Source organism: Chiloscyllium plagiosum, unplaced genomic scaffold (genome assembly GCF_037043375.1).
Source record: "Chiloscyllium plagiosum isolate Xiang-an unplaced genomic scaffold, Cpla_swu_hap1 HiC_scaffold_3, whole genome shotgun sequence".
Lineage (NCBI taxonomy): Eukaryota > Metazoa > Chordata > Chondrichthyes > Orectolobiformes > Hemiscylliidae > Chiloscyllium > Chiloscyllium plagiosum.
In genome coordinates this window covers 118,632,659-118,659,203 of record NW_028270141.1, presented here as the reverse complement: position 1 = coordinate 118,659,203, position 26,545 = coordinate 118,632,659, and the positions used below count along the sequence as shown (strand labels likewise).

General features: G+C 38.7%; 1 protein-coding gene across 2 annotated transcripts in view; it reads left to right on the top strand.

Moving 5' to 3' along the window:
• Positions 1-26,545, top strand: part of pdss2 (prenyl (decaprenyl) diphosphate synthase, subunit 2) — a 178,358-nt gene that overhangs the window by 102,522 nt on the left and 49,291 nt on the right. For both annotated transcript variants that reach the window (XM_087982822.1, XM_043687056.2), the window contains one exon: positions 24,426-24,500. In XM_087982822.1, the coding sequence (XP_087838948.1) occupies positions 24,426-24,500 (75 nt within the window). The remainder of the gene's footprint in view (positions 1-24,425; positions 24,501-26,545) is intronic.

Below are 26,545 nucleotides of genomic sequence, written 5' to 3'. Positions count from 1 at the left end.
AATTAGGCTAATCAGTTTAAATTATACCTCGAAAAATACCAAACACCAATCCAGTTTGAATTTAGTACATTGACAATCTTAAAAGCCAATGACACAATCCTATGCTTTCGGGGTATAAGACCAGGAAAATTTGAACAATTGGGAGGAGAACTGCCAAGCTAGCAGCATGGAAAGCCTGTCTGAAAAGCAACTCTTAAAAGGTACCTTTTTCGATCAGTACCCTGTGAAGCAGAAATCCCTAAGAAGAAGAAAAGACAACAGTAATACAGAGAAAACTGAAAGCTACCTGGTTTTGAGATCAGAAGTTTTGTTTTGTAAATCATAATTGGGAGTTTTATCGGATTAGTATTATAGAAGGGAAGGTAAAAGATAGGTTAGTGAGGAGTTATAAATAGTTGTTAGTTAATTGTTCTGTTATACTTTAAGAAATAAAGTTGTTAATTTTTACTTTAAATAGTTCTTGGCCTCTCGGATTTTCACAGGTTACTGCACAGGATAAATCTTTTGTGTTGCTGGTTTACAGTAAGCAGGAGAGTTTACCCCCTGTCGTAACAGAACTTAGCTCAGAGCATTTCTGTTTTTCTCTCTTAATAGTTGCTGCCAGACTTGCTGAGTTTCTTCAGCATTTCTGTTTTAATTGTGGCTAAGGGTGCATCTATTTTCAGAAAGTAAATGTTCATTTCCATAGCTGATGTATCACTTATCTTCCATGTTTAACACATGGAGGATGCACTGAGTGTGACAAGGCACAAAATGCACACTGGTAGGGGCCCTCAGTGTCCATTCCCAAGAGTGACTCAATAGTGAACTAGTCAAGTCCTGAAGGACATAGCTGCCAGACTGCATCAAACAGTGAGAATACCAGTGAGGAAAATCTTCATCTGCAGTAGTCTACTTTGTAGCAGATGCATCTGTCCATGATAGAATCAGATGGAGTGATGACCGTACAGTCTTTGAAGATAAGTCCCATCTATACACTGAGAGTTTCCTACGTTATATTGTGTAACACTAACAGCAAGCTGAAAAGGACAGACCATAAACAATAAATTATAGGAGCAGAATAGGCCATTTGATGCACTGACCCAGCTCCTCCATTCATTAAGATCATGGCTGATCTAATAATTCTCAACTCAAATTTCCTGCTATTTCTCCCTCTATCGCTTGATTCCCTGACTGATTAAAAATCTGTCTACCAATGCCTAGAATAGAACCCAGCCTTGACCACCGTCAGTGATAAAGCATTCCACAGATTCGCGACTTAATCTGACAATAAATTCTTCCTCCTCTCTATCTTAACTGGGCCATCTCCTACTCTGAGATAATGTTCTTTGGCCCTCGACTTTGCCAAATGGAAAACAATCTTTCTGCAACTACTCTATCAAGCCCTATAAGAATTTTGCATGTTTCAATAAGGGTATCTCATTCTTCTAAACTCCAGTGAGAATAGGCCCAATTTTCTCAACCTCTCCTCTTAAGAAAATCCTTCCTGGAATCAACTTAATGAACCTTCTCTGGACTGTCTCAAATGCCAGTAATCCAGGAGATAAGGGGACTGAATATGTTTACAATATTCCAGGTCATATCTGAGTAGTACCTTCCCTATTTTATATTAAATTCCTTTTGTGATAAAAGTCAACATTCCACTTGCCTTTCCTATACCTGCTAAACCTGGATGCCAGCTTTTTGTGATTTATGCACAGGGACAAATCTCCTCTATGGCAGTGTTTTCTGCAGACTTTCTCCATTAAGTAATATTCAGCTCCTGTATTCTTTCTCAAAGTGCATTACCTCACATGTTTACGTATTATATTCTGTCTGCCAAGTTTTTGCCCACTTGGTTAACCTATCTGTATCGATCTGCAGTCTCTTTCATCCTCATCACTTGCGTTCCCATCAATTTTGTGTCATCCGCAAACTTAGTACATCCACTCCCTTATCCAAGTCATGAATATGTACTGTGAATAATTGTGGTCCCAGCCACTGATCCTGGTGGCGCTCCAGGAATTACAGGGTGCCAGCCTGGGATAAAATGTCCCTTTATCCCAGTGTATCCATTGGTTCTGCAGCTACTTCTATTAATATCCTAGGATGCAAACCATCAGGTCCAGGGGGCTAATTGTCCTTTAGGCCCATTAGTTTTCGTAGTAATTTTTCTTGAGAGGCAGTTATTGTATTTATTTCTAACTATCCTGTTATCTCCTTGACTGTTTTGCTTTTACTGTGAAGAAGCATGCAAAGTATTTATTCAGTTCCTCCTCTATTTCCTTGTTCCCCATTATAATTTCCCTAGCCTCATTGTCTAAGAAACCTATTGTGATTTGGCATCTCTCTTCAAGTTGAGATATATGTATATATATATATAAAATATGTAAAGAGGTTATTGCTGTCTGTTTGTATATTGCTTGCTTGTTTACTCTTCAAATACATTTTCTCCTTTTTTTAGTCATCTTTTGTTGGCTCTTAGAACTTTTCCAATCCCTAATTGATTACTAATCTTTGCCAAATGTCTGGTTTTTAAAATTTGATTCTATCCTTAACTTGGTTGGTTAATCTCCTTCCTGGAATCTTTTTTCCCCTCATAGGGGTATGTATTTGTTGTGAGACATTAATTATTTTCTTAATTTTCTGACATTGTTGAATAACCCCAACATTTATGCTAAATGTCTTCAAATCCTGCGCTCAAACCTGAGCACAGTATCCAAGCTGACTCTGCAGTGGGTGTGCAATCTGGTGCATGAACTGTGTTCCCTACCTTCCAAATCTCCCTAATCTCCTCTTATAAAGAAATTTGAAGCATCCTGAAGTTCAAAAAGGCATGAGTAAGACATTTTTTATTTCAACAAGCTACTGATGGACATCAATGTCAGGGTGAAATTTACACCTACAGCTTTTGCAAGATGTTTGTGTTTGTTTTTTACTGGAAATTTTAAAAAGGATTCTTGATTTAAAAGATACAGCAAAAGAGTTTCTCATGTAATGTGCATATTTAGCTTATCCTCTGAGTATAGTGGTCTCTAATTTGCAGACTACAGGCTGAACCTCTTGCATTTTTAGATTGTTGCCAGAGCATTAATACTTTTTTTTTAAAAAATGTCCTGTCGTGACCGATTTTGCAATTGTTATGGAGCTATTGCATTCGTAACTTGTGTGGCTTTTACAAAATAATGTGCACCATTTCCGTGGAGATACTATGTACCTGATCTCAGCCATATACTGCAGGGAAATCTGGGGTGAGCTATCTCAATGCACTCTGCTTCAATGCGCAAATAGAATAAAATCAGACTGGAGAAGACACACATATTGTCATGGAGCTTGCCCAGTTTTCTGCCAAGGCACATTTTTACTCATTAGGCCTGTTGCAAGTGTGCATAGCATGGTGAGGTCGTGGAAAAAGAAACACTGAAGCATACTTTGGAGTACCGACGCAGTTGTTCCATTTATGATAGTCGCTGTAGTAGTATTAAAAGAAATGTTAGCATGGATGCATTCTCCCAACTACCTATATTGGCATTTTTCAAATCTTGCTTTTTTGTTCTTCTTTCCTTTTAGTTTGTCTGACTTTTTATTACACATATTCTTTCAATGTGATCTTTCCTTATTTTACATAACAATTAAACATTTTCAATAAACTTTCATCAGTATATCTGTCTTTGATATATTTTTTCCACTTCGTTCCATTTTTATATTATCTTCACTTCTCAATCTTCACTTAAAATATCCTTGTTTCAAATTTTGGGTTCTGGTTTTATTTCATTCTTAGTGGTGGTTATATGGTCCTTTCCTCCTATATTTTAATTTCTTAATAAGATTCTTTACTGTTATTTCATATAGCTGTGTAAGTGAATCGAAGATAAATACAGTTTGATTTATTATTGAGAATATTGTTTTATAATATTTTCAGTAACCAATGAAATTGAATTAAAGCAAAAGTATTCTTAGCAGTATTTAATGTACCACTATTTAAAATGCATGTAGCTTTATAATTTTTAAGAAATCTTATTTGCACTTTTGGCATGACTTATCAACATGTAAACATCACAGTGGGATTTTCTGAATGTGGAAATAATATGAATACTAAGAAGTGAAATTGTGCCAAACGAGGAGAGCAGTGTGTAGAAAAATTTAGAAACTAGTAATTACTTATTCTGATTCTTTTTAGCTGTATGTAAGTAATTACTTAGATGTGCAGAATCCCTCCCAAGTTGTTTTTAATACATTTTTAATTCTCAGAAGTAGAAGATGAAAACAGATCCACTGGAGAATATGATGTCGGGTCAAAATAACTGATCCTATTTAATTTGTTTTGGATTGTTTTAAATTCGATACAAGTTACTATTTTAAAACCATGCTCAATTTTTAAGTGGGAGAAAGTGAGGGCTGGAGATCAGAGCTTAAAAATGTGTTGCTGGAAAAGCGCAGCAGGTCAGGCAGCATCAAAGGAACAGGAGAATCGACGTTTCGGGCATAAGCCCTTTTTCAGGAATGAGGAGGGTGTGCCAAGCAGGTTAAGATAAAAGATAGGGAGGAGGGACTTGGGGGAGGGGCGCTGGGAATACAATAGGTGGAAGGAGGTTAAGGTGAGGGAGATAGGCTGGAGAGGTTGGGAAGAAGATTGCAGGTCAAGAAGGCGGTGCTCAATCTGAGGGTTGGGACTGAGAAAAGGTGGGGGAAGGGGAAATGAGAAAGCTGGAGAAATCTGCATTCGTCCCTCGTGGTTGGAGGGTTTCTCGGCGGAAGATGAGACGCTCTTCCTCCAGGCGTCGTGTTGCCATGGTCTGGCGATGGAGGAGGCCAAGGACCTGCATGTCCTTGGCGGAGTTGGAGGGGGAGTTAAAGTGTTCAGCCACTGGGCGGTTGGGTTGGTTGGTGCGGGTGTCCCAGAGGTGTTCTCTGAAACATTCTGCAAGTAGGTGGCCTGTCTCCCCAATGTACAGGAGGCCACATCGGGTGCAGCAGATGCAGTAAATGATGTGTGTGGAGGTGAAGGTGAATTTCTGATGGATATAGAAGGATCCCTTGGGGCCTTGGATAGAAGTGAGGGGGGAGGTGTGGGCACAAGTTTTGCATTTCTTGAGGTTGCAACGGAAGGTGCCGGGAGTGGAGGTTGGGTTGGTGGGGGGTGTGGATCTGATGAGGAAGTCTTTCCAGAACGCTGATAGGGAAGGGGAGTGAAATATATCCCTGGTGGTGGGGTCTGTTTGGAGGTGGCAGAAATGACGAAGGATGATACGATGTATCTGGAGTTGATGAGGTGGTAGGTGAGGACCAGTGGGGTTCTGTCCTGGTGGCGATCGGAGGGGCGGGATTCAAGGGCGGAGGAGCGGGAGGTAGAGGAGATGCGGTGGAGAGCATCGTCAACCACGTCTGAGGGTAAATTGCGATTTTCCATATCCGTCAGAAATTCACCTGCACCTCCACACACATCATTTACTATGCAGTAAATTAGTAGAATAAACACATGGCTGGAGAATTAATTAAGAAAAGTGAGCATCATATTTCTGAGGCATTATGACCAGCGTTATGTCTTAACAGGATTGGGACTGATATGCTCGCAGGGATGTCTGTTACTGTTGTTGGAGTTGGATTAAACTAGCTTGTTGGAGGTGGGGGTGGTGGTGGAAACCTGAAATGTATCCAAAATTGGAGCAGCAGGTCAGGCAGCATCCAAGGAGCAGGAGAATTGACGTTTCGGGCATGAGCCCTTCTTCAGGAATTTCTCACCACATCACTGCATGAATGAAGACTCATTTTTCTTCCACACAACAATTAGTAATTTTGTTAAGATTTACAGAGTTGATCACGTTATCTGAACACATGTGGTCGTGGAATTGCAAGCCTCATAGAAGACTTTATTTGCCTTGTTTTCGAAAATACTGGCTCCACTAAAATTGCTCCATGAGCTAATGTTCACAATGAGCAATTTCTAATCTATTGAAATTGCTTTTGGGTGAGTTTGACTGTATTTAAATGATGCAACATGCTGTGCTAGACCTCCAAGTCATCTCTGCTTGAAAAGCTTTGAAGATTTATGGTTTCAACTACATGGATTAATTTGGTCTAATCATCTTCTGATGGGCAGATAAATCCAAGATCTTGGCACATGAAGCTAATTGAAGTTTGCATAATTTAATATTTTATTCCAGGATGTCTTTTCATATTGAAAGAAATGTGCATGATGGAATGTGTCCAATCTTTAACATGAAAATCCTCTTAATGTACAGTAAGTCAATTTTACTATGTTTTCATTGGACAGGCACATTCAGAATTTTGCATTGCCAGTCATACAGGTCATGTGGAATGTTTGTGTTAAGAGTTACAGGCATGTTCATTTTAGTAAGTTTGGTTCAGTTGGTACCCATTGACTCAGGAGTTCATGAGTTCCATCCTTAGTCTAGATCTTAAGCAACCAACTTATTCTGATATTCAGTGCTATATTATTAGAGGTTTTGATGCAGTATTAAACTAAGGCTACTCTTACCTTGCCTGTGTACAGGTTTTCTGATGTTTTTGTTTGTGGAACGACACTTGCAGTATATCAAAACAGCTCTCCATTAGCTGAGAAGTGCTTTGGGACATCTAAAAGGTATGGCAGGTGTTGTGCAAATGAGTATTTTTTTCATTCAGTGATAACCTTGGTGCAGAAGGTGTCTAAGATTATGTCAGATTAGTTCCAGTATTCCCTCATGCCCTTGTGTTGAAATGCCTGGTGACCAATTGGTGTCTCCTAGTAGTAGTTGGCTGGATTTCACAATTCATGCAGAAAAGCATGTGCATGATCTTGTTCAATTTCTTTTTTGACATTCATAATAACTTAATATATATAGCAAAGAATTTATGTCCTTGACAACTCTCTTCAAGACTTCACCTAGTTCCACTTCATAGTTTTATCTCCATAACCATGAACTTTCTTTTCTCTTGAATACCTCCATTGAACCTGCCTCCGTCCTACACTTAGGCAGTTTGTCAGGTCTAGCTATTTTCTGCATGAAAACTTTTCATCTCATGTCACAGTGGTTTCTTTTGTGTTGTTAAATCTGTGCCCTCTAATTCTTGTTTCTTCTGGCAATGGTAATAATTTCTCACTATCTACTCTGTCCAGACAGCCCATGAATTTGAAAACCTCTATCAAATCTTCACTCATCCCTCACTGAGAACAGCCCCAGCCTCTCAGTACTACCCATACAACTGATGTTCCTTTCATTGAAGCATTTTCTTCAATCGTTTCTGCATCATCTTTACTGCCGCCTTAATTTAATTCAAGTCAGTTGAATAATCCAAGGAGATAATTAACAATCTTCTGTGGGAATACATATTTGATAGTCCTTTTTTACCCCTTTGGACTTAATATACTTCTTTGTGTGTATCCCCTGAAGAAAGCACCTGCAAAATTTAATGAGCTTTTTTTTACCCAGAAGGTCTTTCTGGGTGAAATATCTTAGTCAAGTTGTTGGAACTTAATATGCCAGTTTATGTTTACATTCTGCAAGAATTGGTGTCAAAATCTAATTTATACATAGTGCAATGTATAACCCTGACATATTAACCATGGTTGTCGTTTAAAGAACAAAGAAAATTTACAGCCTAAGAACAGACCCTTTGGCCCTCCATGCCTGTTTCAAATACAACAGTGCTCCCTTGTATCATCTTAATAAAGCTACTGTAAATTGGACGCATGAAACTATAATATTTTGGGGTATTAAATGGTGTAGCTAATTACAACATTTGCTGAAATATGTACAGAGATTATGTCCAGTTGGATTTTTAATGTAATTCTCCTTAAAGATCAGCAAAATTTAAGTCAATTCTATTGATTGGTTCCTTGCATTACTAAATTAGTATGTCTCTGTGATGCAGAGTTTCCTCTCCATTTAAACATTGCAAACTGAATCTCTGCAATTTGCGTCCTAAACTAAGATATTGCTCATTAGCTGATCTAGTGGTGCCCCCCCACCAATTTGGCAGATGAAGAGCCTGTTGTCCAGGATGTGACCATCCTCTGCTGGCTAATCTTGGTTCTGCTGTTCCAATTACTGACAATGGGAAATCAATTTTTAAAACTACTTAATTGCTTTCTCCAGTTAATCATTAATATGGAACATAATGCTTCAAACCGAACTATTGAGCTCACCTTGCAGGCTCTGATTCCTCAGTTTTCTTTGGTTGCGTGTGTAGAGGGAAAAAGTCCAGCAATCATTTGAGACTCCATCAGGGCAATAGGGTGCCTTTCTATTAACCCCCGCTCCAACTCCATCATTGTGTGGGGGTAGATCCTGATTAACAATTCATTGTAGTGGGGCTAGTATTGATTGATAAACTCGCATCTAGTGATTAGGATCTCTAAAACTGAGAATTTGCTACAGTGAATTTATATTGCAGCATTACAAGTAGCACACTTACTGAAACATTGTTCTTCACTTTGCCACAATCTGAGTGGTTTTTCACTTCCACACCTAATGGCATGAGATCTCGGAGTACAGTAAACATTTACGGAACGATTCTCAATGTTCCTGAATGCACAGCAGCTATATTTTTTTTAAAAAATCCATGACAAAAGACATTATTATTCTGGGGCCATGTGTGTAGAGAGATCCTTTCTTCCTCAATTTTTATGTAAGGTGCTTTTCACATCAGTACTGTCACAGACACTGAATTAACCACACAGACAAACACAAAGTGGAGAACTGTTGGTGCATAACATGTGATGAAAGTTTTGTGAAGTTAATGCAGTAAATCCTAGGAGGTAGTGAGGACTGCAGATGCTGGAGGAGTCAGAGTTGATAAAGTGTGCCGCTGGAAAAGCACAACAGGTCAGGGAGCATCTGAGGAGCAAGAGAGTTGACGTTTCAGGCATAACCCTTCGTCAGTTCTGATGGTGGCTGGTTGATTGAGGTATGCAACATCATATGCATGGTTAAAGTTAGATAGGAAGAAACCTTTCCCCTTATTGGAGGTATCAATAAAGATGGGGATATAGATTTAAGGCAAAAGGCAAGAAATTTAGAGGAGATTCAAGAGAATTTTGTCTTCATCTAGATGGTAGTGGGTATCTGGAGCTTTGCCTGAAAGGGTGATAGCGGTGAGAGCCATTGGATTTAAATGCTAACTTGAAGTGCCATATCATCCAAGACCTCAAAAAAAATTAAAATAAGCAGTTTATGTTTCATGCTTTATAAATCTAAGACCAAGTATATGCACTTAATAATTTTATTCCAACATACCAGCCTCAGTGTGTGAAATCTGTGACTATACATCATCTGTAGTGCCATGAAGTCTGGGTTGTAGTTTGAGTCTGCTGGTTTTATACAGTCCCATCAAATGGCTGTCTGTGAGGCGGGAGGTTGTGATAGTTGAACTTGATTACCTTCATTTGGGAGAATGCTGTCTCACAGGGGGATGTGGTTTCAATGTAAGCTTCCACTTTAAAAGCACAGGAGGGTATATCTCTGTGTTTAAAAGTCCCAAAGATCACTCCCCTTTGATTTTCAGCTCAATATAGTTTTGCATAACAATTATCTTCATTTCAACTTCCCTGCTTTGTAAATCAAATACCTGATGGAATTTGGTAGCCAACCCACCAGAGTCTACTTAAAGGAATGGATTTGAGAAAAACTTGACAATTTGTTCCATCATATCTGAAATCACTTATTGGCGTCCTCTGTTAACTTGTTCAGGTGTGTGCACACCATGTCTGGATGGAGCTATTTTTCTTGGACTTTAATTTCACATTGTTCCTTCTCTGGATTCAGAAAGTGTTGTAGCGCTTTGTTTTTTTTTAATTGGGAGGATCACAAATCCAGTTTCAATGTAAATGCATTCACAGCATTGACCATATGTGCTAAGACTCTGTCCTTTCCCTGCAGTTCACAGTTTAGCTCAGTTAGTTTTGATGCTCTGTCTGTAAGGAATTTGAAGTCAAGCAACTGCACTTTTGCTGACCGCTCACTGTATACTTCATTCCTTCATTTAAGAAAAGTGATGAATTTGGGCACTAGATCTAAAAACCTTTGTGGGACATACCCTCAACCTAAACACCTCACGTCAGCATGGAGAATGAATTTACCATGGGTAGCATTAAGCTCATCAAACTAGCTCTGCTGAGGGCACTTGTCTAACTGGAGTGTGCAATCTCAACAACTTACTTACATGAGAAAAGCCCATAATTTTACTCACTGATGCTTGCTGGTGGATTAGTCAATGATAATTAATATGAGGGGAAAATGGGGATCTTTTTTGCAAAATACAACAAAGCCGACAATTACACCGAACATGACTGGGGCACCATCAGTTGTGATGAAAATCAGTTTCTTGTTTTTCTTAAATACATGACTTTTGATTTTTTTGTAGATGTCCTCACCCTTTGTTCTCTCTTTAAGGAGCAAAAGGGTGAGAAGATTCTCTTTAGTTCGGATGCCCTTAAAACTATGCACACAAAAACAATCAGCTGGGCTGTGGTAGTCATGTCGATGGATTCATCAAACTGCAGGGAGAACCATTCACAGTCCTTCAGGTCCCGCTGTAGTTGCTGAAAGACATCTTCGGACAAAGAAGACATCTCTTGCTACTGTGGAAGCACCAAGTATGCTCAGGATTGCTTTTTATTATTTATTCTTGAAGTCTTTGAATATGTGAGTCATTTCTTGTGTTTTGCCAGAAGATGACAAATATAAAATGACACTTCAGCACAGGTCTTACCTTTTACTACTGGTTTAGATTTTTAAAAAAATGACTGTTGAGCTTTCACAGCAGCCTTCAGCTGATCAGTTCCCTTTGTCTAAAACATGTTGTTCAAGGGAAAACTATCCATGAGTTTACTGTACATTGTTGTGTCTGTTGTTTCAAATTCTCTTTTTTACTTATCGGTATACTTTGATGACATATGAGGCAGATGCTGTTTTCTTAGTTGTGAACCAAAATTAATTTTCCCATCCTTTGTGGAAGTTGTATATTTTTGGTTTCTTTTCAGATGGTTCAGGTTCATCATTCATCATCATTGCTTCGCCTTTGTGATGTCACTGTGCTGCTAATCACACTGGATCAGCACCACAGGAACATCCAGAATGTTGCTGCTGCTTTCAAGTATGGAGGAATGGGAGGTCATTTCTGTGGTCGTGATTTGTGTCTAGGCCTCCTGGTCAGCTTGCGTTGTTTGGAGATTAAATGTGGGGCTTGCTTGTTTTTCTTCATCCTATTAGATAAGCAGCTAAAGAAGAAAATCTGAAAACCAACAGGGTAGTAGAGTGGGACTAGCTGAGTTGCTCTTGCCCCTCTGCATGGACATGATAGACTGAATAGCCTCTTGTGTTTCTAGTATTGTAATATGCTGACTTGACACATCAATTCTATTGCCAATACAAAACACACTTTGCCCAGCAATGATAATCCATCTGGACCAAACTGAAACATGATGCAACAAACAGCACAGACTGTTTAGAGCATGTGCTTCTGTCTAGGCGAGTGACTTACACAAGCAGAAGTCTTGCAGTAGCAAGATACTCATAGATACTCCTGCTATCTGTTTTTACATTTCTAGTAAGCTTCCTTGTGCATTGTAATAGATTTGTCCGGTTTAACCTTTTAGCCATTTCTGATGTGCTTTGAATTCTGACCTGGCACCCAATCATTGTATATTTATGTTCTTTTCCTTAAAATTTGTTGTTTTTCTCAGCTCACTTAGTTAACCATTGGTTCAGCAACAACAATAGGGAAAGGCAGCTTGTGATTGGAGGAACAGCTCCTTTCCAAATTGCTCAGTTCCAAATAGGAGGGCAACTTATTTGTCACCCCTGAGATTCATTTTTCCAAAATGATTTGGCTGCTTTCAAGAATGAATTTGCCTGCTGCCTTCCTAACCCTGTGTAGCTTGAACGTTGATGTGGGCTCAAGTTTTGGAAGTCCCAAGATGACCAAATCATACCTTCCTGCCCCAGTAGAAAATGCGACCTGAAGTATTCATTAATAAATGATTGTTAAATATAATGGGAAAAGAAGCCTTTTTGCATTTATCAAAAATACATTCTGTCTAAAATATCACAAGGTAATGTTAAGAATGTTCAATTAAACCGTAATTATTGTGTTGGTAAAGCACTATAGCCAAGATGGCTTTCCTGGCCTTGTCAAATAATTGCAGTAACAATTTTGGGTCAGTAGTGTCTTTTTTTAAAATCCATTTTTGTCTATGAAGGTCTCTGTTATTAAAATTAAATGGTGAATGACAGGAAGAAGCTTTGTCAGACCAGAAGAGAAACCAGCAGGTTTGAAAAAGTGAAAAATAAAGTACAGTCTCAGTTCTCTGCAGTAAGCAGCAGGAAACCTTAAGGCCTGCATTAGGAGGAAAGGATGGATAGGCTAGGTTTATTCATTAAAGAAAGAGAGTAAGCGGTGACTTAATTGAAAGATTTCAGATGACCTTGAATAGAGGAGCAGGTTCAAGGGGCTATGGCTGCTCCTAATTTGTTCGTTTTTAAGTAACGAAAACCAAATACCCTGTAAATGTCAACAACAAAAGAGCTGTTGCAGAGCATGCTGTGGGTCTGGAGTCACATATAGTCCAGACCAGGCAAGGGTAGCAGTTCCTATCCCTAAAGTATTAAAGTCCATTTCCACTATGCTCCAAATAGTGGAAAACTAATATTCAGTAAATATCTGCAGCAAAAGTATTTCCGTGTACTAGCATGTTTAATATAGTAAACTTACAGAATGCTTCGTTGAAAGATAATCAGCCAAAAATGAATATCAAGCCAAAGAAATACACTTTAGGATGGACTAAGTTTTGGTTTTAGTGGTGGATTTGAAGCATGCCATGATGGAACGACAAGCAATGAAGAATTGAAGCTTAGGTGATTGAAGGCAGTGCTACTGACGGACAAGAGCAAGTCAGGTGATTTGACAGAGGCTGGTGTATTGGGGTAAAGGATGCTGTTAGGACTAAATGAGTTAGTAGAGTTAGGGAGGCAAAGCCATAATGTAATGTAAATTTGAGATGAGAATGTTATATTAAACCTTGAATAACTTTGAATCAATGGAGACAAGTATATTGAAGCATTGTCAATTGAGACTTGTGTAGATTAGATTAGATTACTTTACAGTGTGGAAACAGGCCCTTCGGCCCAACAAGTCCACACCGACCCGTCGAAGCGTAACCCACCCATACCCCTACATTTACCCCTTACCTAACACTACGGGCAATTTAGCATGGCCAGTTCACCTGACCTGCACATCTTTGGACTGTGGGAGGAAACCGGAGCACCCGGAGGAAACCCACGCAGACACGGGGAGAACGTGCAAACTCCACACAGTCAGTCGCCTGAGGCGGGAATTGAACCCGGGTCTCTGGCGCTGCGAGGCAGCAGTGCTAACCACTGTGCCACCGTGCCGCCCATTTCCACTATGCTCCAAATAGTGGAAACCTAATATTCAGTAAATATGCGAGGTAGAGTGCAAACAGTAGAATTTTCAATGAATTGACATTTAGGCTATGGAGAATGAGAAATCGGTCAGGAAAACTGAAGTAGTTGAAGAACAAAGAAAATTACAGCACAGGAACAGGCCCTTCGGCCCTCCAAGCCTGCGCTGATCCAGATCCTCTATCTAAACTTGTCGCCTATTTTCTAAAGGTCTGTATCCCTCTGCTCCCTGCCCATTCTATCTGTCTAGGTACATCTTAAATGACACTAGATGTGCCCTCCTCTACCACCTCTGCTGGCACCGCGTTCCAGGTACCCACCAACCCCTGCATAAAGAGCTTTCCACGCATATCTCCCTTAAAGTTTTCCCCACACACCTTGAATTCTTGATCCGTAGTAACTGAATCTTCCCATTTGGGAAAATGCTTCTTGGTATCAACCCTGCCTATACTCGTCATGATTTTGTAGGTTTCAATCCGGTCCCCCATCAACCGCCGACTTTCCAATGAAAATAATCCTAATCTACTGAACCTCTCTTCATAACTAGTGGCCTCCATCCTAAGCAGCATTCTGGTGAACCTCCTCTGCACCCTCTCCAAAGCATCCACATCCTTTTGGTAATGTAACCAGAACTGTATGCAGTATTCCAAATGTGGCTGAACCAAATTCCTATCCAATTGTAACATGACCTGCCAACGCTTGTACTCAATACCCCGTCTGATGAAGGAAAGCATACTATCTGCCTTCTTGACCACTCTATCGGCCTGCATTGCCACCATCAGAGAATAATGGACCTGAACACCCAGATCTCTCTAAACATCAATTTTCCAGAGGGCTTTTCCATTTACTGTGTAGTTAGCTCTTGAATTGAACCTCGTATTTGCCCGGATTAAAGTCCATCTGCTATTTCTCTGCCCAACTTTCCAATCTATCTATACTCTGCTGCATTGTCTGACAGTCTTCTTCACTATCTGCTACTCCACCAATCTTAGTGTCATTCACAAACTTGCTATTCAGGGCATCCTATACCTTCCTCCAGATCATTTATGTATTTCACAAGCAACAGTGGTCCCAGCATGGATCCCTGTGGAACACCACTAGTCACAGTTCTCCATTTTGAGAAACGACCTTCCACGACTACTCTGTCTCCTGTTGCCCAGCCAGTTCTCTATCCATCTAACTAGTACACCCTGGACCCCATGCGACTTCACTTTCTCCATCAGCCTATCATGGGGAACCTTATCAGTTCCGGTAACCTTATTAGTTAAGTTTCATTTGCATGCAGAAGGGTTCAATGGATGATGAAATGAAGGGTGATAGAAAATACATTGAGTTGGAACCTCAGTTTGATGTTCGATAGTGGGCACAGATTGTAAACAGTTTCTTTTAGCTGATGAAAAGAGCCAGGACTGGGAGGAACCAATGTTGAGGGAGTGACATTTATGGTAGGTGCTATGGGTGATGACCTCAGTCTTCATATTGTTTCATTGGGGATAATTGTGAGTAATCCTGGATTGGGTATTGCATGAAATCGTGGACACTGGAAGGGGATGAGCAAGGTGTTGTCGGAGAGCATGTGAAAGCTGATAAATAGTAAATGATATTGTCCAAAGGGCAACAGAACCAAGAGGTAGGGAAGTCACCAAACTCCATATTTAAGACATTCCAGAGGTAATGATGTGGAGCTAAGTGGAGGAACCTTTTTTTCTCCCCCCAACTCTTTTGGTCCTCTTTAACCAGATGTAGAATTCATTTGTAGAATGTCTGTGACCATCTGGTTTTAGGATACTGCAGAGTAGTTCAGAATGATATTAATGAAGCATAAAACATACGTCTATGATGCTTGAAGTATGTTGGCTTCGTTTTATTATTTGGGATCAGAGATTTTGGAACTATTCCATTGTTAGCTGTATTTCTACTTTTTATTATTTAATGAACAGAAAATGTTTAAAAATTAAATTAATTGGGCTTTGTATTTTGCTAGCTTCTTGACTGAAGGCTTTTGAAATGACCAGTACCCTTTCCATATCTCTACACTCAGGAGACCACATGTGTGGTATAAACAATCATAGATACTTGGGAGTGAGTGGCAAAGCTGTAACTCGATCGAGGAGTTCAAATGACCATAATTTAAATGTCATTTGAACTCCCGGATGGGCTAACCTCCTTTATTTTAGCTATCCATGTTATTTTATGTAATATACACTGTTTTTGCTGTATTTTGAAAGAAAATAACATCAGAGCATGCTCGTGATTGAGAGTTGAATGTGCAGCGCAGTTCATGCTGGGTTCTGTTAGTGAATTGCCCAATTCTCAAAGGGTGTTGCAGCTCTTGGTAATGTCATTATTTGAGAGTACAGCACCCTGTGAATCACAGAAAGGTATTGCATTACTGTAACTCAATCATGCTGTTCAGATGTCCTAAAGTGCAAAAGTGAAACCTGAGCAGTTTGTGTCTACAGAATCCAGAGATTAAATTACAGTCTTCGACTCGACTATTATTTGTTGTAATGTATTCAAATAATTTTTTTTTTAAACTTTTCACAGCTTTCTTTTGTAACCAAAGTACTATGGTATAGATTTAAGAGTCATAAAGGTGACATTGCTGTAGGGCATAAAGATAATTTTTGCATAATGTAGTGGGTACAATAATATTAAACTTCTTGCTATATTACGACAGATCACACAAGCTTAATTGTTTTGCATCTGTTTTGTATATGGAATCATGGATGCTGAACTGTGATTCTGCCAATTCAGTTAAATTGAGGGAGTCAAGATCTGGTAAAGCATTGATACTCATATTTCATATCAGTCTAAGAATAAAGCTTAGGAAACCATTTCCTTCTATCTGTTCATATTATATGCTTCAAAGAGCAGAGAATGAGGCCTTTGGTCTATTGTGTTATGTAGGCACTAGCCCTAATCTCATTTCCCTACTCTTTCTTCATATACTTCTCTATGCTTATTTTTCAAATAGTTTACATAGAACTTTGCCTCTATAAAATCTGATGAGGCATTCTTTGTTTTAAAAATTATTGAATTTGAATTAATGTGGTGACAAATTTTTAACCCTATGTTTTAATTATTAGGCATGTTCCTAAATGATTTGTGTTAGCAATTTATTTATTAAAGACTGTTCATGATTTAGATTAGATATTCCTCTGATTATGTTGATTTTATAGCATCATTTGTGAAGTCTGTTTCAACTTGAGATGCTTTACTGTACTGAATCCTGTGACTTTCCCGCATGAATTATGGCATCCGTGATTGTTTCATTCATGGATTATACAGAAAAACAAAAGGTTTGGAATTGTTTCCAGATTTCCTATAACTCTAATGTTTAGTATAAATATTTTTCTTTTGAGTAGAGTAGGGACAAGCCAGTGTATGAAACAAATGGTTTACGAACACTGTGAATCAAATGAGGTACTTGAAAATGGAACCAAATTCATTGTCAATTTTTCAGGCAAGAAATAAGTCTGCTATTTGACAGAGGATATTGTCACAGGAAGAAGAAAGCCAGTGGATTACTTTTGGAATTTTGTCACTTTCTTTGTAGCTAGAAAGCAGCAGTCAGTATACACTCAGCTACATTGTACAAACAGCAGCGAGATGAATTACCAGTTAATCAGCTGTCATAGTGTTGGTCAAGGGATGAATGTTCACTGGATTCCAGAAGGACATCCTGTTTTTTTTCTCCAAAGACTATCATGAGATTTTATTTTTACGACATCTAAATAGGTTTAGCATCGCATAGGACAATGCATCAGTTACTGAGTACAATACTGTTCCGACATGGGACTTGAACCTGCAGCCTTCAGATTCAAAGGCAAGGGTGCTTCAGATTGTCATGCACATCAGGCTATTAGCCCATGAATCATGTATTGCATAAAGCATCTGCTTATGATTGATGTAGTGACACTCAATTTATGGTCGAAAAATTGTGATAACCCCATTCACTTCCTATATAACTGAATAGAGTTGCACAGCTGTTATAATAAATTACTGACTATTCATAGCAAACATTCTGAACCATCAACCTTTCACTACTTAGCTCATGCGAAGCAGAATGTGTCTCTTGTAATACATTGCTTAATATCTCTTCATTGACTGACAGAGACTGTTTTCAGTACATTTCAAAGTGTTCATTCCAGGTCTATTAATGCAAAGTTACTTTCCTAATGGTTATATTTTGATTTTCAGAAGGTGAAATGGGTAACTAACTTAAGACTGATTCCATTCTTTATAAAATGATGACCCTGAGATGATTTAATGTCACTAAGTACAACATCATTAAGCAGCTTTGATCTATGCTGGAACAAGAAAACGATGTTGACTTGCAGCGCTGACCGAAGAATGGGAGTTTGTAGAGAATTATCTCATTATTACTGAATAGATGCAGAGTACCTTGAGGGCTGACTGTGAACAATCAGCAGACTCAGGTTCCACATCAGTACCACTGACATTGGTTGAAGGAAGGAGATGATTCTGAAGTCAGAATTTACAAAACAAGATAGGAAATTAGCAAAAAAGTAATAAAATGAATAACTTCCAGGGCTGCAAGCAAGCGAACATTGAAATAGAACATGGTAGATGAGAGTTCAGCTGGAAGGCTGGGGCAAGGGGGAGAGCTTTGCATTCCTGGGTTGTTGATATCAGCTCTTGAGGAGATGGAACTTGTACAAGCTGAATGAATTGCATCCAAACAAAGGCAGGATTCTATTCTTTGGATAATTTGCAAATGCTTTTGGGGTTTTTGGAACCCTGCAATAATATTAGGGAGGGAGACATAAAGTATCAGAACAAGAAATTATGTATTGTGAGGTGGATGTCAGAATAAGGGGGAAAGTAACAAAGTCTGCTTAGGGTTGCTGCACATAATGTGAATATGCGGAGTGTGATTTATTAGACTGGTGAGTTAAAGGGGAGGTTGTCTAATGACACACACTATCTAAGGAGTACAGCAGTGTTCCACTTTGCCATCTTCAGTGAACATTCCACAAGGTCATTTGTGAAACACCTGAAGTTGTTTAGGCATAAGACACAACTTGATGATGAACCTTTTATGAAACTGTGGTTCGCCCTCATTAGAATATTGTGTCTAATGGTGCCTACCGCACTATAGAATATCTATGAAGACTAAAGAGAGCTGTCAGGAAAGTGTGTATGATTCTGGGGTGAAAAATTTCAGTTACATGGTTAAATAGGAGAAGATGGAATTATTTTCTTTTCAGAAGGTAGAGAAGTGAGATTTTAAGAATCATGAGCAGTCAAGAAAAGAAAATCTTTCTATTGATAGACAAATTGAGGACTAGAGGATACTGATTCAAGTTATGTGGCAAATAGCCAAAAGGTAACATGGGGAAAATCTTTTTGGTGGAATATAGTGACTGACAACATGGTGAAGGCAGACACAACCTTGGCTTTCAAATGGGAATTGAATGAGCAGCTAAATAGAAAAACTAGTGGTAGGGCAACAGAGTAATGATGGGGAAGTGGCACTCTTGAGTTGCTCTTCCAAAGAGTTAACATGACAGTGATGGGCTAAATAACCACCTATAATTATTTGATGATCCCGTCTACTTTTTATAGGGCTGTTTCCATAGTAGCATTATTGCTTCCACAATGTCCAATTGAACTTTACCTTTCTCAGTTTGATTAGGTCCACAATTTGCCATCAATGCCGTAAAACTTAATACTAATATATAGTGTTTTAGTAAAATTGAAGTAAATTGCATTGTTAAAATAAAGACTGCAGGCATTACTTTTTAAAAATTTCAATCATGCCATCTTCTTATAGAAACAGGCAATGTATGTCATAATAGAACTGCTCATCCGTCACTGTGTGAATTTGTACAATTGTAGTCCTTTGTTATCCACCAGATTTTATGAATGACTTGCTGTCATCTTCTCCGGAATATGTATACAGGATACCAGATCTGTTGGTGTACCCCAAACCACTGACATCCACTGGGAATTGAAGTATGCAACACAAGTCTTATGGTAGTTTAAAATTCTTCCAAACAGAAGGCTGATAATTTAATAGAAGACAATAGAGCTTTAATTCTCTATCAAAAGCAGAGGCATTAAAACTCATTTCAGAATAACAGTAGTTAAAACACAAATTCAGAGTTCTAGAAAGCCTCATCTTTAGATAATTTCCTGCTATTGTGCGAAATCAGCATGTTTAATCTTTCCTGAATGATTTTTAAATCACTTTGACCATTAGCCGTTTTTGCAAGGAGATTTTATGACTAAAGTCTCTGTCTGCTCTTGCAGTTCTAGTTTCTAACATAGAATGAAAGAATGAGTTCCTGAAAGTAAATCTAATAGTTGTTGAATTAGCAGTAAATCCAACCTGCAACAATACTTTTCCCTGAATAAAGTGAATTGAGATGACTCAATATGATGCGAGGACTTTTGACTGTTTATTTCTTTAATTAAATATGGATTGAACAGGACCTGATGCTTATTTATGGCGTGCATTTGATGTTAAAAATGTTGAAAGGGAGATTTGTATCTTTAACGCAAGGAGCCATTCAAACTGTCAACTAACATGGGGTTCAAGAAGGGAAGTTTGTTGTTAAGGGAGCAGGGATTCAGTCTTAGTCAGAACAGAATAGAAATGGGATAAACTGGAGAAATGACAAGTTCAAGACAAGGCTAGGGGAGCTACCTGGAAGGGAAGTTTGGCTTGGTCAGCAAGTGGGTGGTCAATAAATCGCAGAAGAAATTCAATTAATCACCTCAATTCTAGTGTTGATGCGGCAATAATCACCACATGTTTGTCAAGATTAAACCACAGTTTAAACAAAAATTGGGAAACCTCACTAACTTTTAAAAGGTATGTGGATGAGCATTCAAGGCTATGGTCTAAGTGCTGGAAAGAAGGATTAAGGTAGTTAACTTGGTGCAGATTCGATGGGTCAAAGAACCTCTTATGAGCTATATGACTCTGACCTATAAGTACTGCATTATCATTCTATGTTAATAAATGCAACTTTATCATAAATGAAAATACGGACCTAGAAGTCTGTATTGCTTCTATTTGCTAATATAGGTTTGCTGTTTTGTATAGTGTGATTTGAGGTTGCTAATGACCTTTTGAGTGTAGAATGTTAACTATAATGGGTCAATTGTTGACATCGTTTCAGAGCTGATGTATTATAATTTAATTCTAGTTATCAGAAATTTCCTGACTTTGCATTCTGGTGCAATCTCAATTGATCAGTGAAATTATTATTCAATACTACTAAAAATGCTGTGTTTGTCAACTTTGAAATCCAAAAGTCATTTTTTTGCAGAAAATATGTATTGACTTATTCACCTTACTTGACTTCTACAGTTTCAGACTGGAAAATCTCTTGGGATTGTTTTTTGTGCAGGTTCTGTTGTCTGCAATTTTCCTATTATTAAATGTTTCTCCTGAAGTATTCACTGGAGTAAATTCCCAAGAAGGGTTAATGCTTCCCCAATGGGAGTGCCCAGACAATAGTTTAATTCTGAAGTTCATGGTACCTGCCCCAGACACAGGTCTCTACTAAAGAAGGGTCACTGGACTCAAACTGTTAATTCTGCTTTCTTTCCAATGATGTTGCCAGACCTGTTGAATTTCTCCAGCAATTTTTGTTTCTTGTCTCACATATTTACTGCTGGTTCTTGCTCACCCCTCAGTGACCCTGCAAGTTCTTTGACCCTCTGCATAATCACTGGCTCTCTCCTTACCCCTCCCCACTCCCTGCCAATTGCTGCTACTGTTAGCAAAATTGTAATGTTATCAGAAGTTCTTGCCCACATTGCATAGTTCAACTGCTTGAAGTAGCAGAAGCAGATGAGAACTGGTAAGAGATATGAAGCATGTTATAAGGAAATGCACTCCGCCACAGTGAGGGCAGCCTTGTGTGAATCTGAAGTAGAATGGAAGGTAGGGAGTCATCTATGGAAATTTACAATCAGCCAAGGAAATAAACATCCGGTAATACCTGAAAGCCCTAAACTTTCCCTTTGTGCTATGAAACATCAATAACATAAAAATGTCAAAAATGACCTTTGCAAATGGAAGTAGAAAACAAATATTGGAATATCTGAGACTTAGCAAAAACTTGGTTCATGGGTGAGTTTGAAGATGATGTTCAGAGGCGAATGAGTTTAGAGTAGGATTGGGGTTGAGGCAACAAGGGGTTTGCATCAATTGTGACATGAGGAGAGAATGGAAGCACAACGGCCAGGGTGGGTGGAGAAACTATACAACACTGGCATGAAAATTGGAAGGAAAGACAAGGAGAATACTACCTTGAACTGGAGCACAAGAGGAAGAAAGCCTCCGTTTTGAAGTGGAGCATGAGAAGAAAGCTGGCATCCCTAACTGGCTATTGAGAGCGAAGCTGGATGGGAGAGAGGAGAATAAGTGAGGAATTGGTGTGAAAGCTTCAAACGAATGTGAACAAATTGAGAAGCTTGGGGCACTCCAATTAGTACTGTCATTATGGCAGTTTGTAAAAATCTGCATGCTACAGACAATGTGATATCCAATGAACAAAAACAATCTGTCCCCACTGACATACTTATTGCTTAATCTGAAGAGCCCCATTGTATCAAATCGTGCCTCAGAACGCTTATCTCTGCTGCTGGGCATGAGCCTGAACATGCAGTAAGGTTCAGAATGGAGAGTCACTGCTGACACTCCTCAGTATCTCCTCGTGACTTGGTTATTGACAGTATTCTAGGAGCAGAGATACAGAGACCATTGAGTGAAAATGAGTGATGCTTTTGCATATTATTTTTAATTTTAAAGATTGTTTGATCCTTTGTTTTGTCATCGCATTAATTCATAAAGTAATTTTGCTATTGTCAATGTCAAGTTGTGGAAAGCATTGGTAGCTGAAAATGTGTTGCTGGAAAAGCGCAGCAGGTCAGGCAGCATCAGAAAGCATTGGTACTCTGTTAAATACAAAAGAAATTCATTTCTCTAAGGATAAGTGCTGACACCTGCAATCATTCTTTCAAAATAAGAACTATGTTAGTGATCCATGAAGTGCTGGAGAAATATTGCCAGTACTAACGTTTGGGTTGTGAACTTTGAAATGGAGCACTTGGAATCTTCATATTATGTAATGTTTCAGGCAAGTTTTGTTCAGAATTATATAATATAATTTCCTGAAATAATATCAGCAATAAAATGCATTATTGAACTGAGCCTTGCAATCTGGAAAAAATCCTTTCAGTTACTTGTGTGTTAGGAGGAGTGATAGATGTGAATGTGTGCTTTATTGTTACAGTATGTAGGGAATAAGGTTAACTGAGGTCCTAATTATTCAATAATCCTGATTCAGTTTGTGCTAATGTTACAAAAATTGACAATTGCAAACCAAATAGAAACATCTGCAATGTTACTTCTGTTATCTTTGATTTTAAAACATTTAGTCCCTTGGTCTTTGCTTTTAAAATTTTGGCTGTCCTAATGTTGCTTAGGATCAGTGCTGAAAGAGAGCAAAGTCTCTGCTTGCAGTGTTTGGAGTCTAGTGTTACAGCAAAGGCAGAAAATAGCTAGTTATCCACAGCTCAATCCATTGTTACGAGTTCATGCTATCACTTTGACATTTAGAACAGGACTTGGTGTCTTCATGAATTCCTCTTCATATTACCGGTGGCTGTTGATCTGCCAGTCTCTAGGCACAGACTGTTTCACAAACCATAACATTTTTGTGAGTGATTGATTTGTATTATGTGTCTCAGGCATCAGAAGAATCTTGGGATGAGGCTTGTATGAACTGTAATACAATCCTTTGCTGGGAGTTTGGTTACAGTTCTTCATAGACCTGTTGGCGATACTCAATCCGTTCGGATTTGGGAATGGGGCTTATCTGATACTTTCCCAAAAAACCTTCATTTTCTGTATTCCCATGTTAAATAACGCAACACATCTGGTAACACTGTAGGAGTATTGTCCTTGGGTTACTGCAGCAGCTCATGTTGCTACAATATTTCCTCAAGGATCTAGTTACTCAAAGGGCAACATGACTGATTAAGAACCATGTTTACTCTGGACTACAAACTTAAACCTTCTGGATTCAAGGGAGAAAAATGTTTTTTTTTAATATATAGTAACAGTGCAGAATTGTTGAGAGTGGTATTGGTTAATGTGGAATTGTTGCATAATTAATAGTCCTGCTTTTAATTATAATGCTTTTTTGTTTTGCAGTGTACTGTAAGACCTACATTATTGCATAGTGCATGTTGCTGGTAGATGAGATATATTTGACTTTGTAGAAATACTGTGAAGCCTGCTTTCTATGCAATAGGTCAAGAGAGTAAAAATTGCTTGGAAACCACCAGCATGTACTGTGACATAAATACCTACTCTGTCACTCTCAAAATTTCACTTTTAAGACCCCTTTTCCAATGAAAACTTGATGTAAGTGCAAGAAGGGGTAAAATTGAGAACAAATGCAACATGCAAGTGACTTGCATCATTCAGAATTCCGACTGACTCAGAATTGATGTGGCCAAAATTGAGCTCTTTAAAATCTGTGCGACTAACAAGGATGTTTGACTCCAGTTTTTGTCAGATGTGTGTAACTGATAGTTCTTTAGTACTTAACTGGAATAAAATGCTAATCACATCACTCACAACGTAAGATGACTTTGGTTAAGATCATCACTTAGTTTGTATGTTTCCCTTCACTTGAGTTCACTTTTGTCCACACAATTTATGAAATAATAGAGAAAGAATTAAATTATGACCTCCCCACAATTTTAGAATTTGATTTCAATTTAGCATGATGTTCTCCTATCAGGTTTTTAATTGTTTGAAAGATTGGCAATTTCTATTCAGTGTGACTTGAGAGACTTGACTGCTAACCCTTTGAAACAAAAGGAAATAAGATTATCATTGTTGTTGGAAGTTCTGTTGCACAGTAGAATCTGATTGTCATTTATAAATAGTTGAGACGGTATAGAATTTCCGTTGGCAAGAGAGGCTGTCCTCATAATCCTGAATGACGTCTTTATTTCTTTCTGCAGGTTGTGGAGCTTGTATCAAGTGCAATTGGAGACTTGGTTCAAGGAGTATATTATGAAAATGCTAGAATTGATGAGGTAATGTAATCATTTTCTTGTGTTCCTTTTGTAAAAGCATGAACTATTTGAGGAAAGTTGTGTGGATATAGGCTATTAAAAATAAATCTACACATTCTACACAATCAAGGAATAAAAGGATGGTATACATTAAAGGGAAACATTTATTTGTTCTGTTTCTGAGAAGGTAAGCACTTTTGGTCAAAATGAGTAAAAATCTGTTAACACCAATTTCACTAGTCCTAGCATTGGAAGTATCAACTCTCGCAAGAAAATTCTGCAATAATGGAAATCTTGAGTTAAGCATAGAAAACATTTCACAATCCATGTTACATTATTGAATTTTCCTTTGTGCTATGATTGAGGGTGAAGGGGAACGGTGAAGTCAATTAGGACACTGCCTTTTTGATCTCTTGGAACCTGGATTTCACTCCACACTGGATTGTTTGGAAAAGAACCATAACTCAGATTAAAGGCTGGCTGCTGTCAGTGAAAATAAAATAAGGAAATGTTTTTATGAAGTTGACCTTACGTACCAACTATGACTCTCCAGCGTGCTGTGCCTAACCTTGGACCATTGATTGCTGACAAAGATTGACGAATCTTCCCTCTCCTCATCACAAAGACTGTCTTCTTTCTTCAGGATATTACTGCTGGAACTTTAATCGGCAATTCCATCCATGTTTTATCACTTCACTGCCAATATAGTAGAAGTTAAACTCAGTAGAATCTTGACCTTTCTCTCACCCATTGTTTCCTCAATTCCTATGTTTTAACCAGTTGGTCAATTAGAGGTGGATGTGGGTATTAGATGATGGGTGAAGTGCGTAAGTCTATCATTAATGCGAATAAACATAATGTAGTTGTGAGTACAGAAACTATTCCTCCAGTGTGGCTATCAAATGCTTCCAAATTTAGTGTAGGAAAGCTCCCTGCTCAGCAAACTTCAACCTATCCACAACAAAAATGGCAAATCCTCAACAGCGCCATGCTATACGGTCAAATCAGCATAATTCTGCCATTAATAACAGGATTAAGATATTTCACATTAAAAAGATCAATTTCCAGTTAATCATTGAAACAGGAAAGATATGTCTTAAAGGATCACAAACCTTTGCCTCACCACCACCACCACCCCCCCCCCGTGCGTGTGTCTCTCTCTGTCTCTTTCACTCTCTCTTTCTCGCACTCTTTCTCTGTGTCTCTCTCTCTCCTTCTCTTTCCCCTCTTCCTCACTTCCCTCCCTCTTGCAATTCCAATGTTATCTAACTTGCCCTCCATTATGTTAGCCCACCCCCACCCCACCCCGCCTCCAATAAGGACATTCAGTGACAATCCAACAAGCCTGGAGGAAGACTGCCCTCTAGCCATAATCCTGCGCTGAGGACAAATTAAATTATGTGGATATTGGAACTTGCTGCCATTCAGTGCTGCCGGCCAATCTGATTGGCAGTTCCAGCACTCTGTATTGGTTGTGGCTGGCACTGCAACCAGGCCTCCATTAGACCTCCTGAACAGCAGGGGCAACATGAGAGGGGTGTTGATTTAGAAGCCTGTGAAAGATAGGGAGAAAGTTGGAGATACTGCCTTTGATAGGAATGAGCCCTTAATATGTGAAGGGAACCTTCCAAAGATAGTATTTCCTTCCAGTATTTGTAAGAGCTTTGTAAAATAAAAACTGGCTGCCGTCTGTTGCCAGCCATCCTACACTAATCATTCTTGTGACATGGTCAGGGTAATATTGTGGTCAGTTGAACTTTTAATGAGGTGAATTGTTCCTTAATTATTTATTTACATGTGGAGGACTGCAAATTTTGGACCCTTCCCCCATTTATGCATTGAACTCAGATGCATAGAAGATTGTGGGCTAGGCATCTATCTAAAATGATATACCCCCCCCCAACCACCACCATAACACAGAAAACACCCAGCAGGGGGATGTAATTTCCAGTGCCTGCTCTATTCTCAGAGTCCCCTATCTGTGCTTCACTAGGATCTGTTCTGTTTAGTAGACTAATATCCACTATGTAGTTTATAGCCATATTATAAAGTTGTGTAATCTAATA